Genomic DNA, 16,477 nt, shown 5'->3' with positions numbered 1-16,477 from the left:
GATTCACTCAAAACCATAACATTGCAACAGTTTGATTTCCATTTGGGGAAACCATTCCATTAGCAATTTAATAATTTCTGTGTTTAGGCCAGGGATACAACTGAAGTTTACTGATACTACTAGCATTCTACCAGCTTCTTTGTAGGCTTCCACTGGTACAACCAGGTGAGACATCAGGACAGGTAAATCCTCAGTACTTATGTAATCGCTATTGGTCATATCAATTAGAGCAGGGCTTCCCAAACTTTACTATGCATATAAATCACCTGGAGATTTTGTTCAATGCACACTCTGATTCCATAGGTTGGGACAGGGCTTGAGATTCTGTGTTTCTGACAAGCTTCCAGGTGATGTTCATGCTGCTCCTCCATGGACCACATTTTGAAAAGCAAGGAATTAGATAATAGAGTGTTAAGGGAGAAAAATGGGCTTATAAAACAGGCCTACAACAACATGAGCCATATGGTTCATGTTCTTTTTAGCTGTAATACTGAAATGGTTTTGTGATTATGATTGATATAATTTTAAAGGACATTCTATCATTGTGAAGAAACCACTGTACATTTGTTTTCAAAATAAAGTTGCACTTGGTTGATTTCTTTCTTTTTTTTTTTTTTGATGTTCAAAAACAAAATACCTGGTCCCTTTAAGAATAAAAAGCACATGGGTGTCTGAATTATAAAACTGGTGAAGAAACCACTGTACATTTGTTTTCAAAATAAAGTTGCACTTGGTTGATTTCTTTCTTTCTTTTTTTTTTTTTTTTGATGTTCAAAAACAAAATACCTGGTCCCTTTAAGAATAAAAAGCACATGGGTGTCTGAATTATAAAACTGTAAGGAAACCTGCAGAGTCAAGGATAGACATTAATGCCATGCAGATGCAAAACAAATCACAAAACAGAAGGAAAGTGGATGGATGGAGGAGGAAAAGTCATCTCAATAGGAAAGAGATGATCATGGAGCAGCATGCTGCCTCTGCCTCCTGCTATCAAACTCAGGTCCTTCCCACTTCCTTCTGCTTTAAACCTAGCTGTGCGGACCTCTTTATCAGGTTAGGGAAGGAGATGAAATTAATCCATTCTCAGTGATAAGTCGTAAGCAGCTAGCTATCCATGTTATAGCCTTGACATGCCAAAGCAATAGAGCTAAAGCCCATGTAGGACCCAGAAGCCTTCTGACTCTGGGAAAGATCCAGAAGGCACTTTTGGCTTGGCCTTATTAAAAAAAGGGGGGGGGGATATTTTAATCAGGAATTAAGAATGATTTAGGAGCATTTGGCCTTATCTTTGAGTTTGCAATTTTTTAAATTATATAGGGCACTGTGATTGTAGTTATACATCATTTTAATAAGAAAAGAAAGACATAATTAAGTTCTATTGTCAAAACCCTTCACAGCTATCCTTCAGGAAATCGTGCTGAAATTTTAGAGTGTGCTATTAAACCACCAAGGCAGCAAAACTGAACTGGAGGGCAAGTGTGGAAGAGAGAAAAGCAGCTGTGGGATATTCATGTTGGGGTGGAGTAAGATGCTCACAAGACTCAAGTGCTGAAAAGATTTTGCTTTCCCACCACACAAAACTTCCATGTTAGCCGAAAGCCTAAAATGGCTTATTTCTTTATATTTCTGACTGCAGAATTCTGGATAAATTCATTGTTGTGGATCTCCTTTTCTCTTCCTGTGCCCCTCCCCCATGAGCACCCTAAGCCTGGGGTTATTCTCCCCTCAGGTAATCAAGCACCGTGTTCCAGTCTCAAACTTATGAAGAAATAAAGATTCCACAATCACCATTCCACTTAAAGTTTCATTATCTTTCATCCTCTTTGATTCTCAGTTTGCACACAGTAGGCACTAAAGTTTGTGAGATTTAATTGAATTCAAGGGACAGATTATTTCTTTTACAATGGATTTCATTTTGTTCATCCATGGAAAACAGTTTTCTTCTGAGTTCATAATGACGTGCATGAGCATTGTGGCATGAGCTGCCTGTCTCCCTACTGCTAGGAAATGGTCATAATGTTAAACTGCACAAAATGTCTATCTTTTTTTTTCTAATCAAGAAGTTAAGGGATCTGCTGGCTTAGCAGGTGCCTCAATTATGCATAATTAGTTGCTAGGAATTGTTGAGCATAGGCTGATTAGTCTCAGCCAAAGGAAATTAAAAAAATTTTTTTTCAACAAAGCCCTGAACACAGCTAGAGATTCCTGAAACTATAGTCATATCCACTTCCTCTGGGAAGCCCAGACCTTGGGAACGGGAGCAGCAGGAGATGGAGAGACTAGGATCATCCTGATTACACATGGATGCTGTCTGGTGCCAGGCAACCCCTGGAGGATAGGAGAACATGAGGGGACCTGAGTTATTCCCTCAAGATGTGATTCTCACAGCTCCAAAGTGGGCTTTGTTTGTGATGCAGAGTGAATTATTGCTAAGATTCCTGAAACTATAGTCATATCCACTTCCTCTGGGAAGCCCAGACCTTGGGAACGGGAGAAGCGGGAGATGGAGAGACTAGGATCATCCTGATTACACATGGATGCTGTCTGGTGCCAGGCAACCCCTGCAGGATAGGAGAACATGAGGGGACCTGAGTTATTCCCTCAAGATGTGTTCTCACAGCTCCAAAGTGGGCTTTGTTTGTGATGCAGAGTGAATTATTGCTGCTTAGGTGCCTGCTGTTTGCTTTCCATGTTTATAAACACTAGCTTCACTTGGAATATGTAATCAAAACAAATGATCTGTGTTTGCCCCTCCTGTGTTTGGCACAAGAGGAGACTGGTCAAATTGGGGGGAAGATGAGAGGGACAGATGGTCACCCCCATTGTTGTTCTTCTGTTGTAAGTGTATGCTTGACTAAACCCTTTCTGTGCTTTTGTCACCATGTCAGTTCTCCCTATTAGTGGAGGGCATTTTCCCTAGCCTCATGGGATGTCACTGTGAAGGGACCCACGTTCTTCCCTGTTATGGCCAATATGCAAGCCCTACAACAGTGGGAGGCCATCATGTGTGACAGTGATTATCTAGCTGCTAAGATGTCATTAGAAAAGGCTGGCAGTTCTGATACCCTGAGATGTCCTTAGTGATTACTTGCAGCATTCATTTTAGTGAGCAGTAGCTCACTAGCTGAATGTCTGCTTTGCCCCTATAGTGGCTTTCAATCCCTCATTCATATGATTGTCAATGTCAAGGCTGAGTGTGGTATGAAAATCAAAATTCTTTTATTTAAAGGCATTGTTTTAAAGGTTGTTTGATAAATCCTTCTGTAGTCTAAATGAAAATGAAGGGAACTATATTTTAATATCAGTCTTATAAAGAGTCACAGATTTTTAACATGCTTGACTAAGCCCTTTCTGTGCCCTAATATTAAGTCAATACTTAATAGCAATTAGGTGATGACCTGACTTTAAAAGGAATAGGCTATAAACCTAGAAAAAGAAAATCAGAGGTAGGTAGAAAAAGAAAATCAGAGGTAGCTCATAACAAATGTTTGACTTTCTTCAGGTTGTTTGCTTTTCAATAAATGCTATAGTTTGAAAAGTTGGATATAATTCATTCATCCATCAGCAAATATTTAGTGAATGCCTACAGTGTGCCGGGTACTGTTCTGGATATATTTCTTACTGGTTGATTCCTTCTCTTGTTATTTTACCTATTTTTTATTCATTTATATACCTAGATGGAACTTGAAAGTCTATTTAGTGTCTCTCCAGTGAAACAAAGGAAAAGTATTAACAACATACATCTTATAATTCAGTGACTCTTTAAGGCCCATACTGGGGAGCCATGAGTTGTAATGGCATTTAAAAAAAATTTATCTTTAAAAAAGTGAGCTGAAAAGTATAAATCGGTTCCGTAGTATCATTTTTAAATGTTATTCCCTCTAGGCAAAGAAGTATGTGGAGGAGGAATGAGATTTATATACACACAAAAAAGAATTGGCTATGATGGCTCATTTTTGTAGCCTCCTCAGGATTTAATTCCTCCTCCACAGGAATTAACACAAAATATACAAGGTCTCTGCTAGTGTGGTGTCTGGTCACTTACCTGTGTGATACAGCAACATGTGGACCCAATGACCCAATCTCATTGTCTATCCAAGAAGAAATAAGATAAAGAGCAAAGAGCATAGGAATAAGAATAGAAGAAATCCAGTCTAGACTCACTTTAGATGTGTGTCCTTCTATAGATTTACCTCTCTGGGCCTCAGTCCCACTATGAAATGAAAGCATGGTCTAGATTGTCCCATATAAGCAAGAAATTCTAGGACTATATCTACAAATCTGCATTAAGGGACACATGAGGAGACTGTGATAGAAGCCTCCATAGTTCTCCATGACTTTATGCTCAAGGTTTAAAAATGCACCCTGGGCGTCTTGTCCTCAGCCACTGATTCATTCAGTGTCTTCTCTCCATTTCTGTTTTCAAAGTTTGAACCAAGATTTGACTTTTACTAAATCACATCAAGAAAGCTGATTTTCATTCTGTGATGGGTACGTTTTTACAGAAGGCCCAGGATGCCTCTTAGATGTTTAAAATAAAAAGATATCCTTCGGGCAAGTTTCCAAAAAATGAAATGTTAAATTGTACCATGCTGCTCTGTGGCCGTGCTCTCCTTAACCCCCCTGATCAACATTGCCAAACTTCTGCCGTACTGCCATTGGGAATTATTGCTTTCACCCTGATTGACTTTGGAAAGCTATGTTTAGATAACATCAAACTTATTTCGGTCTGGTCCTTTGATCAATACAACTTTTGGCTTCTAGGTAATTATTTACTTTTGCCTATCAAGTAAAAACACTTGATATTGGGAGTGAGGGTGGGGTTGGGGATGCCTGTGCAGAGGTTGGCCAGGTGGCCATCTATAATTCAGTTTCAACCTTTTAAGGATTGCACAATAGACACTCTCGACTCTAAATTGAGGAAATTGTTTTCAAATATAAATGAGAAAACCATTTTATCAGTGTTGACTACTTCTGTAATGAAAACTGGTTAAATTTCTAAAGAAATGGTTCCTTAAAATAGAGCATCAAGCACAGATAACCCCAGTTTCCTTGGCAAATCTCTCATTGCCATTTAAGAAAATCAAACACTGGATTCAACCCAAGACTTTGCTTGGCTGGAATCCTGACAAATTGAAAACTGAGGGAAGGCTTTATGTTGTTGTGATCTACATTGCCGGGCTCAAGGTTCTGTGTGCATAAATACACAATGTAAAAGTTTTGGATAATGAAAGGAAATATATTTTTAAATCACTCTTATAAAGAATCCCAGATTTTAACATATAGTAATTTGGTTTTAATAGGTGCTATATAAAGCATATTGCCTGATTATTAAATTGACACTGAGAGGAAAGCATTCAAATACTCAGGGGGGAACAGTGGGGCAAATGGAGACTTTTGTAGCATAATGCTTACATTTTGTTTTGTGGTTTTTGATTATATTCAAAATTGTGTTTGCAAAGAGAAGAGTCAAAGACCTAAGATACTACTTCGAAAGGAAAAACGATGATGTTGATAGTGTTGGTATCTAAAGTTGGTAGTTTGTCTTTATGGTTGGAGGAATATAAAGAATCGTGTGACAAATGAAATGTAAACATGTAACAGTGTGACTTCCGTTTTTTAAGTTAATTGCAGCTTACAGCAGTGTTAATCTTTCCTTTTGTCATTGCTTATAAAGACTGTTGGTTTTATGAAGAAATTGTGAATCATTTCAACCAGAAGTACATCCTAGAGAGGAAATGAGGTCTGCAATTTTGAAACACAAACCACTTAGTTAGGAGAATTAATATTCTCAGAAGATAAAGCCTTGTTGCTGAATTAAACCCTTGTTATATTTAATAGTTTGCCATGCACAATATGGTTTTTGCAAATCCTTTAATGATTTCCTGTTAAAACAACAGCAATAACAGACAAACTGTATAGGGCAGCCAGAAGTGACATTCCAGTCGTCTATATTGACTGAATATGCTAGATAATTATTTTACATTATATTTACTTTAAGCCATATTCTTGAAATGTTTAAGGTTGTTACTCATATCCTAATAAGGAAATATTTAAGGTCATTACTCAGGTATCTCTTTTACTTTATACAAATGACCCCATCCAAACTAGTAAGAATTGTTCCTGTCTATTTTAACCCTAATATTTGCCATCTAGATCCCTACCTTTGTATTCCAACCAGATTAAATCCTTTCCTAGGTTAAAAAAAAAAATCACTTTACTTAAAATTTGATGGCTCATCACCTCTATGATCTTGTCACCTAGAGTTTTAATCATTCAGCTTCCTGCCTAACTCACAGATATACCAAGCTTTAGACCTTCTGTCTTTTCAGTTGCTCTTTTTATGGTTCTGCAGGTTATTTTCATCCCTTTCTAAAAGAGGACAAGTCACCTTGTTGCAATATGTGTCTTCTTTTGCTAACCATCATTCCTTGCCTACTCTCAATGTAGCTTCTCTGGTCTTACTTCTGAACATCCCTATCCCTCTGCTTTGCACTGGCTGCTGGTTCACATTCCCAGGAGGGACCTCTACTAACTCTGTCTTTATTCTCCTGCAATACTAATGCTCTGTCATCTGCTTATCTGAAATATACATTTCTGTCATTTCCTTTGTTCTTCTACCTGATTATTCTTAGTGCCCACTGAGCCATTTTATTTCTTCTTTGTCTTCCTGTTACATATATTCACTGATACTTCTTTATCAATGAATGTAGGTGACAGGCACATAATTTGTTCACTATATTTGCATACTTCTTACCATTTTATAAATGTCTTCACATGCACTATAGCTTTTGCTTCTGACAACCCTAAGAGGTAGATAACAATTTTATCCCTCTTTCATGGGAGAGGAAACTGATTTTCAAAGAGTTGTCCCACAGCTAACAAGTTTAGGAACCAGGTCTACTAGGCTCTTTCTACGTACCATATCACCTCTCTCTGGCAGAAGGATTGGAGTCCTTTAAAAATCTTCACTGCATTAGAAACTGGATGGAAATTAACCAAACCCTTCATTGTACCTTTGCAGATGAGAGTCCCTACACTAAATCCGCCAGCCAGACAAAGCCGCCTGATGGAGCGTTGGCTGTGAGGAGACAGAGCATTCCAGGTTAGACCAGACTGTTGGATTTTTCAGCTGTCTTACTTTTGAATCCTGTTATTTTCTGGTCTGAAGTAATTCCAACTTGGTAATAAAAATCATATTGTTTCTTAGCACATACACTGCATTCTACACAATGGTTTCAAACAATATTCATAAAAGCTAGGCTTTGGAAAACCTTGCCAACTTGTGAGAATTCATCTTGAAATCCATCATTGTAAAATTCCTCTATAAAATGACTTGAATTTATATCAACTCTCACTCCTTTATTTACTCACACCTCTGTTTTCAGGGGATGACTTTCACAGCAGCATCCATTTCTTTACTGAGACATACCTGGCAGAACAAAGGGGTTCAAAATTGCAGTAGCAGATCATGTATGCAAATAAAAAGTACTCCTTTCTTCTCATCTCTTTGAACCTGGATTTGCTTCCACTGGACAACTCTTGTAAAGTGCTGGGACTTTGTTTCCTTAGGAAGGTGTGATTCAGATTCTTGTAATACGCTGAGCGACAGATAGCTATGTTTTTCCAACAAAACATCATGAAGTATCTTAAAATGTCTCTACCCTGAAACTTCAATATTTTGAAGGTTTGATTTTGAGAATGATACAAAAGCATGTAAGTTCTCAAAAAGAAAGGAAATACAAAATATTTTTAAAACTTTATCCGAATTAGATAATTCACGGAAAAACCTCTAATGGAAGCAACTGTATTTAAGAGAAGGCTTAAAAGCATTAATATATTTAAATATTTATCAAAAATAATGCATGACTTTAAGCAAGTCAAGTACAACTAAACCCTAGCTGCAAGATGTTCAAGTACAGTAGTTTAAGCAATTCAGGAGAAACAAAACAGTGTTTCCTACATTAAATTGAATGGTTTGGCAAATCTGTCAGTGAAAGGAGAAGTTTTCCATTTGAATAAAAAGCAAGATAAGTCCAGGTTCTGAGCAACCCTGTTCATCATAATTTTTAACAAAAATTACAGATGGTTATTTTTACTGTTATTCTGAAGGCTTAGGTTTATTATGAAAGTACATGGCTTATAAAGATATACATTATGAATATGTTATCCATCCTCGTTTTGGTGCTTTGAAGATTCTAAAGTAATTTGAATTCTGTAATTAGATGGCATCACACTGTACAGAGTTTCTTCTATTCCATCCTATAAGACATCATTCTTAGCTCTGTCATGTTTAGAAAAACTATTATAGTCAGCTGTGGGCTGTGTTCTCTGCTTTCTCCTTGTCAGCAAAATCTGAGGTTTAAGGATGTCAGTTGTCCATCGATTCCTTATTGGCTTCTCTACCTTAACCGGTACTGAGTACTCTTCTGTTGGGAGGAGATGAAAGACTTCCCAATGTCCTTATACTAAACAAATGCACTGACTATTGTCAGTGTTTTCCTTTCATGGGTTCTCGAGTGTTACACACTAAATTATGACACATGTTTGAGGGCCAGACTTTTTCTTAAAGTTATTATGTAGTTTTTTAAGTTGCATGTCAGGTACACAGAATTGGCTTATCATAATCCTTTCTTTGTGACACAAGTGATTCTTCATTATAGAGTTTTCCCTTTTTTTCCCCGTTTGTCAGATTTAAAAGTCACTGGAATTGTGAACTTTTGTGTAAGCTAACAGATTGTTTTTCTGTAGTTCAACCATGGACAAACACCTTTTTGTTCATCCAGGGGCCAGAGGGGTCAGAGTCTTCAAAATCTTCTTAGCTATTTAGAACAGTCCAAGAAAAAAGGCTGCACCAGCCAGAGGACTAAGAAACCAAAATGGTAAATAGCTGATTATTACTTACTATCATCCTAAGGAGAAAATTAACAAACTTTGGAAACTACTTCCTGACTGAAATGACTCTTGGAGTTCTAATCCTTTACTGTCTTCCTTAAAAATACTTATGAACTTATGTTCTGGCAAAAAGAAGGGAGTATCCCAGATCTTTGGCCATGAAGTCACACTACTTCCTGACTGAAATGACTCTTGGAGTTCTAATCCTTTACTGTCTTCCTTAAAAATACCTATGAACTTATGTTCTGGCAAAAAGAAGGGAGTATCCCAGATCTTTGGCCGTGAAGTCATTTATATCAAAGAGAGACCTAACCCAGCATCTGTAAGTCTTAACCAGAAGCAACAACCACGTCCACTTTTGCACCTACTGATTCCATCAGACAGAGGGAAACGCACAGAGGAAAGGGCCAGGTAAATACTCTTTATTATTTACTGGAGCTTCTGCTGAAAGATTCTGAAGTGGTCTCACGATGGACTAAGTTGGACCACATGAAGCCATGAATGCTGCAAGTATACAGCCTTTGTCTCTTTCTCCTGTGCTCACCTCCATATCTTACTTCCCTCAAGGTATTATTACCACCCTGATAGCAAGGAAAAATGCATCTAGAGAAAAGTGCACCAAGGAAAGAAGCCCTAAAGGAGGGCTTGGCTCATTTACCAGGCCCTGGTCTTCTCAGTGCAGAGGCACTTCCCAAGGTAGATGCATCTGCTGAGCCATTTAACTGCCCCAGCTGCTGGAGAGTAGACAAGCACAGGAAGCTGAACCTTAAAGGAGCTATGGCTTTTTTCTGCATCTCCCCTGAAGCTCCACTCCCTGTGGTCCAATGATGGTGATTGAATTTGACCATTCGTATGATAGTGAAGGAAGAGCATAAGGTATCAGAAAGCAGCGTCTCTATCTAAGTTTTATGACAATCTAAGCTATTCTTTGAAACTTATTCTACAAACGTAGATGTGGTGCTTGCTAGAGTAAATATTTATACACACATACATAGTTAAGATTTCTTAACACAAGCTCTGCTATTTCCTTGGCATAATAAAGAGTAACTCTTAACAATTCTATTCCAAATAGGAACCTTGAATGTTAACAGAAGTATAATTTTCTATTCATTCATATCAAAATTCACTACCCTTGTCTAAACTCAAAATTACTGCAGCATTTATTTTATATTCACAAGTCAAATATGTGTCTTTCATTAAATAGAAGTTCTAACTGCAAATCTTTTCATCCCCCTCCTTTTCTCTTCCCAAAAAAGGGAATGGATTAAGCATCTCTTAGGAGCAAAATGCATTTGCCTTGGATAAAGGGGAAATGCATTATTCATGTTATTTGGGAACTTGTCATTTTAATCATGTCTCTTATGGCATAAAATATAAAAATGAAAAGTTTTTTAGTCTTTCATAAGGTTTTGTAAAATTTAAGTAATGATGATAGTAAAAAATGACGTGATGTCCCTAGAACACTGAAGTTTAAATTTAGCTTAGAGATTTAACATTCTAAGGTGTATTTTCAATCTCATTTCTGCCCATTTTTTTTCAAAGATAAGATAAATTCCAAGTACAGAGGTATTTGGAATTGACAGAATTTACCACAGATCCATATCTATTAAAAAGAATCTGTTGATCTGATTTTCCTTTATTTGACAGATTGCTGGTGAATTTAAGTTTGACTGCTTGAAGTGTTTGTCCAAATTATTAGAGGAAATCTGTACTGACTCTGAGCTTGACAGATTTTGCAATAATTTGTGGCTTTGCCCACTTAGAGATGAAACATTTAATCATATCTCTCTAATGTTTGTGAAGGGAAAAAACAGACACTACATCAGGCCTCAAAGCCTAGAGTTAGTATATTATTTATTTGATTTGCCTCTTCTTCCTGCATTGGCTATCTTCCTTTGCTTATGTTAGTCTTAACAAAGATATCTGGACACTTGACAAATGTAGGAATATGTCAAGGACTCATATCTATTCCATTTCCAAACTTGGGTGCACCCAGGAAAATTATCTTAAATTTGTGTTCAGAATGAGGCTTCAAAAGTTTCTATAGGATTTTTTCCCTTCCTAGAATATAAGAAAAGACACTTATCAATTTGGTTATAATGGAATGAAATTANTTTTGCACCTACTGATTCCATCAGACAGAGGGAAACGCACAGAGGAAAGGGCCAGGTAAATGCATACTCTTTATTATTTACTGGAGCTTCTGCTGAAAGATTCTGAAGTGGTCTCATGATGGACTAAGTTGGACCACATGAAGCCATGAATGCTGCAAGTATAAAGCCTTTGTCTCTTTCTCCTGTGCTCACCTCCATATCTTACTTCCCTCAAGGTATTATTACCACCCTGATAGCAAGGAAAAACGCATCTAGAGAAAAGTGCACCAAGAAAAGAAGCCCTAAAGGAGGGCTTGGCTCATTTACCAGGCCCTGGTCTTCTCAGTGCAGAGGCACTTCCCAAGGTAGATGCATCTGCTGAGCCATTTAACTGCCCCAGCTGCTGGAGAGTAGACAAGCACAGGAAGCTGAACCTTAAAGGAGCTATGGCTTTTTTCTGCATCTCCCCTGAAGCTCCACTCCCTGTGGTCCAATGATGGTGATTGAATTTGACCATTCGTATGATAGTGAAGGAAGAGCATAAGGTATCAGAAAGCAGCATCTCTATCTAAGTTTTATGACAATCTAAGCTATTCTTTGAAACTTATTCTACAAACGTAGATGTGGTGCTTGCTAGAGTAAATATTTATACACACATACATAGTTAAGATTTCTTAACACAAGCTCTGCTATTTCCTTGGCATAATAAAGAGTAACTCTTAACAATTCTATTCCAAATAGGAACCTTGAATGTTAACAGAAGTATAATTTTCTATTCATTCATATCAAAATTCACTACCCTTGTCTAAACTCAAAATTACTGCAGCATTTATTTTATATTCACAAGTCAAATATGTGTCTTTCATTAAATAGCAGTTCTAACTGCAAATCTTTTCATCCCCCTCCTTTTCTCTTCCCAAAAAAGGGAATGGATTAAACATCTCTTAGGAGCAAAATGCATTTGCCTTGGATAAAGGGGAAATACATTATTCATGTTATTTGGGAACTTGTCATTTTAATCATGTCTCTTATGGCATAAAATATAAAAATGAAAAGTTTTTTAGTCTTTCATAAGGTTTTGTAAAATTTTAGTAATGATGATAGTAAAAAATGACATGATGTCCCTAGAACACTGTAGTTTAAATTTAGATTAGAGATTTAACATTCTGTTAAGGTGTATTTTCAATCTCATTTCTGCCCATTTTTTTCAAAGATAAGATAAATTCCAAGTACAGAGGTATTTGGAATTGACAGAATTTTTTTTTTTTTTTTTCGTAGATGTGGTGCTTGCTAGAGTAAATATTTATACACACATACATAGTTAAGATTTCTTAACACAAGCTCTGCTATTTCCTTGGCATAATAAAGAGTAACTCTTAACAATTCTATTCCAAATAGGAACCTTGAATGTTAACAGAAGTATAATTTTCTATTCATTCATATCAAAATTCACTACCCTTGTCTAAACTCAAAATTACTGCAGCATTTATTTTATATTCACAAGTCAAATATGTGTCTTTCATTAAATAGAAGTTCTAACTGCAAATCTTTTCATCCCCCTCCTTTTCTCTTCCCAAAAAAGGGAATGGATTAAGCATCTCTTAGGAGCAAAATGCATTTGCCTTGGATAAAGGGGAAATGCATTATTCATGTTATTTGGGAACTTGTCATTTTAATCATGTCTCTTATGGCATAAAATATAAAAATGAAAAGTTTTTTAGTCTTTCATAAGGTTTTGTAAAATTTAAGTAATGATGATAGTAAAAAATGACGTGATGTCCCTAGAACACTGAAGTTTAAATTTAGCTTAGAGATTTAACATTCTAAGGTGTATTTTCAATCTCATTTCTGCCCATTTTTTTTCAAAGATAAGATAAATTCCAAGTACAGAGGTATTTGGAATTGACAGAATTTACCACAGATCCATATCTATTAAAAAGAATCTGTTGATCTGATTTTCCTTTATTTGACAGATTGCTGGTGAATTTAAGTTTGACTGCTTGAAGTGTTTGTCCAAATTATTAGAGGAAATCTGTACTGACTCTGAGCTTGACAGATTTTGCAATAATTTGTGGCTTTGCCCACTTAGAGATGAAACATTTAATCATATCTCTCTAATGTTTGTGAAGGGAAAAAACAGACACTACATCAGGCCTCAAAGCCTAGAGTTAGTATATTATTTATTTGATTTGCCTCTTCTTCCTGCATTGGCTATCTTCCTTTGCTTATGTTAGTCTTAACAAAGATATCTGGACACTTGACAAATGTAGGAATATGTCAAGGACTCATATCTATTCCATTTCCAAACTTGGGTGCACCCAGGAAAATTATCTTAAATTTGTGTTCAGAATGAGGCTTCAAAAGTTTCTATAGGATTTTTTCCCTTCCTAGAATATAAGAAAAGACACTTATCAATTTGGTTATAATGGAATGAAATTACAGGAAAATTATCTTAAATTTGTGTTCAGAATGAGGCTTCAAAAGTTTCTATAGGATTTTTTTTCCCTTCCTAGAATATAAGAAAAGACATTTATCAATTTGGTTATAATGGAATGAAATTGATATCAGTCTTTCTTGCTTCTCACATTTAGGTATTTGGGGAAAGGAGGGATCAAAACTATGAAGCTGAGAGTCTGAAATGTTCAGTAGCCCAAAATGTATACAGCCAAGCTGTTTAGAATACATCTGGGAAGGGTCAACATGTACTGAACAGTCAATGTCTGGAAAATAATACCATGCCCCTGACACCGAAGCTGGTACTCTTAAATTAAGGGGAAAGACAAGAATTTTGAAGGTTCTTCTCTGTCTGGCATTTTCCTGTCTTGGTTATGTACACAATTTGATGCTTCATTGGTCTAAATTTTTATTGTTACAGAAGATATATAGTGTAACTTACACTAGGATTTTGTAGTTATACCACCTTGCAGGTGTGTGAAGGGCATTTACTGTCATTTTGGGGCCTGGTTCTGCTTCCTCTGTTTAGTTCCACCATTGAGCCCCTCCAAAAAATGGGTGAGTCTGAGAGATGGGAAACCAAAGTTAGGTGAATTACGCAAGTATGAAATGTCATACAAAGAAGGATGCTGCAGATGCTGCCCAAATGTACTGACAGAATTGACTATTAGTGAGGATGTGACAAATGTGGGAAAATACCAAGGGACTAGCACCTTTGCTACTGTCAAGCTGTCGCTGCATCCTTGGAAGCATCCCAGTGAGCCAAGGTGAGGATAGTGGGGATTAAGGACCAGGCTGTACCCTACCAAAGCCCCTTAGTGTCAGCATTAAGAAAGAGCCTAAAACAATGATGTTTACAAGTATTAAAATTGCTGAATATTTAGGAAATTAGCAAAATTATAGCACTTCTTTAGCAGTAAGTTCCTACAACCATAAAATCAAGATTATTGGTAGCACTGTACATATGTCTCAAGATTCTTCCCTCCTCCCCCTTTTTTGCTTTTTCCATTGTAGTTATTACTATCTGAAATAAACTAATAAATTCATTATTTTTTTCTTTCTTTGTCCTTAGCTAAAACATAATCTACATGAAGGCAGGTACTGTATATGTCTTGTTTGCTGCTGTATCTCCAGTACATAGAACACTGCTTAGCAAATGTTATGTATTCAGTCAATACTTGTGGAATAGACAAATAAGCAAAGATCACCAGGCAGGTTTTCTTTGTGTGGAGTCCATTACCTTATGACCAGTATGCTTGCCTACAAAAAAGTGCAACACAATCTCTGTTTAACACATGTTTTCTGACTCGTATGCTGCAGCAAATATTCACATTGGCCTTGAGGCTGCACCAAATATGACATTTCTAAGGAAAATGTCTGCTGCCTGGGACTAATGAATAGAATACAGGTCAGCTAGAAGCTACAGACTTTTAAAGGCCAGAGGTGTCCCCTAGCCTTATTTGTTTCTGTTTGAGCAGAAAATGTCTGTGATTCATTCAACTGTTCTGCTATAGAAAAGAGCTAAAATATATGTGAAAATAGCTGGAGACTATAAATAGAGTAATGCAGAGCAGAACTTATTACTTATTATGGCAAGTGCACATTAAGGATTTCCCCCAGAGAACTGATCCAGTTTGCTTTGTGGCTGGGGGTGCATACTGAGTCTCCTCAAATAGCACCAGGCAAACTGAGCAGCCTGTTTTGTGTGTTCAGTGCTGTAGCTTTCATGAGCGATTCAGAGAGATGACAGTCAATTATGTTTACGCTTCTCTCACTCCTAGTACACGTGGCTGAACTACAGTAAAGTGGTACATAAGCAGCAAGTGATTTTTCAACAACAATTCTTCCAGCATGCAATTTAGGGAAAATTTTGTTGTGATGATTAGTATTGTGCCTCGGTATTTCCTGAGCCCCTGCCCCATGTTACAGGAGTGGTACACTTGGTCATTGCCGTGTTCCAGGTATCAGATAGAGTGACTCTGATGATGCTAGCACAGCCTCCCAGTGTCTGAGGAACATTTTACAAGAAGGCTCAAAAATACATGCACAAGAGCTACAAGGAAAAAGTCTTTTCCCTCTCCTACTTTTGTGCTGAAGAAAAATTAATTCTTCCACTCTCCGATTTAGGGAGACCTTCAACTCAGGGTTTTAAAGTTAAGTGGCTTTTGAGAATTAGGGTGAAAGTTGTATTGCTTGACTGGCATTGGGGAAGTGGAAAACCATCTCACATAGTTTGCTGTAGAACAGAACAAACAGTTGGGCATATTAAAACTCCTCTCTTATGCACTGGCCTCAAGTGACTTAGAACAGCTTCCCAAATTTCAGTCACTCACGTGTCATCTTCATAATTTTTGTTATATTTATATATATGTTGTGTTCCACCTGTACTAGAATTAATACGATTTTAAGTAAACTTAAATTGATTCACTTTTTTACTTAGCTTTATCCTAAGCTTTCATATCTGTGATTTGATAGGCTAACTATATTGTTCTAATATAAATTAAAATTTTTTCTAACTCTGTAAACTGAAAACAAAAGTTAGTGTGTCTCCTCAAACTACCTTGTATTCATCAATGTTTATATATGCCATACTTTGGGAAACACTGACTTGGAATGAGATTTCAAGAAACCCAGTACTATATACTTGGTCAGTACATCAATAAGTAAATAAGTAGTTGATTTATAGTGCAGAAACAAGTCATTTCTTTGGGAGTGGAAGGCATTTGGGGCTTCTACTAAAAGCTTAGGAAATAACAGGAATGAAATGATTGCTAGAACTAGTCCAGAGAGATAAGGAAAGAGAGAGAGAGAGATGGATAATTGTAAAAGTTGACATTTATTGTGTGCTACATTCCAAGTATTGGACTAGGCATTTTTATAACTATCATTTTATTTCTTTCTCACAGCACTTCCTGGAAATAAGTTTTGTTAATTCCCTTCTTAAAGATGAGCAAACTGAAGTTCTGAGAGCTAGTCACTTGTCCAAGGTCACAGAACTAGGAAGTAGTGGACCTTGGATAAACTCTGAATAAATA

At 36.8% G+C, this 16,477-nt stretch overlaps 1 protein-coding gene across 1 annotated transcript in view; it reads left to right on the top strand.

The window, feature by feature from the left end:
- The window catches only part of LOC103602620 (glutamate receptor-interacting protein 1-like), a 97,592-nt gene that overhangs the window by 40,607 nt on the left and 40,508 nt on the right, over positions 1 to 16,477 (top strand). The window contains exon 2 of the mRNA XM_008587040.1: positions 7,025 to 7,105. Within this exon, the coding sequence (XP_008585262.1) occupies positions 7,025 to 7,105 (81 nt within the window). The remainder of the gene's footprint in view (positions 1 to 7,024; positions 7,106 to 16,477) is intronic.

The sequence above is a fragment of the Galeopterus variegatus genome, unplaced genomic scaffold, assembly GCF_000696425.1.
Source record: "Galeopterus variegatus unplaced genomic scaffold, G_variegatus-3.0.2 Scaffold4224, whole genome shotgun sequence".
NCBI classification, from domain to species: Eukaryota; Metazoa; Chordata; class Mammalia; order Dermoptera; family Cynocephalidae; genus Galeopterus; species Galeopterus variegatus.
The sequence above is the reverse complement of the archived record's forward strand: the minus strand, read 5'-3'. Positions and strand labels throughout refer to the sequence as shown.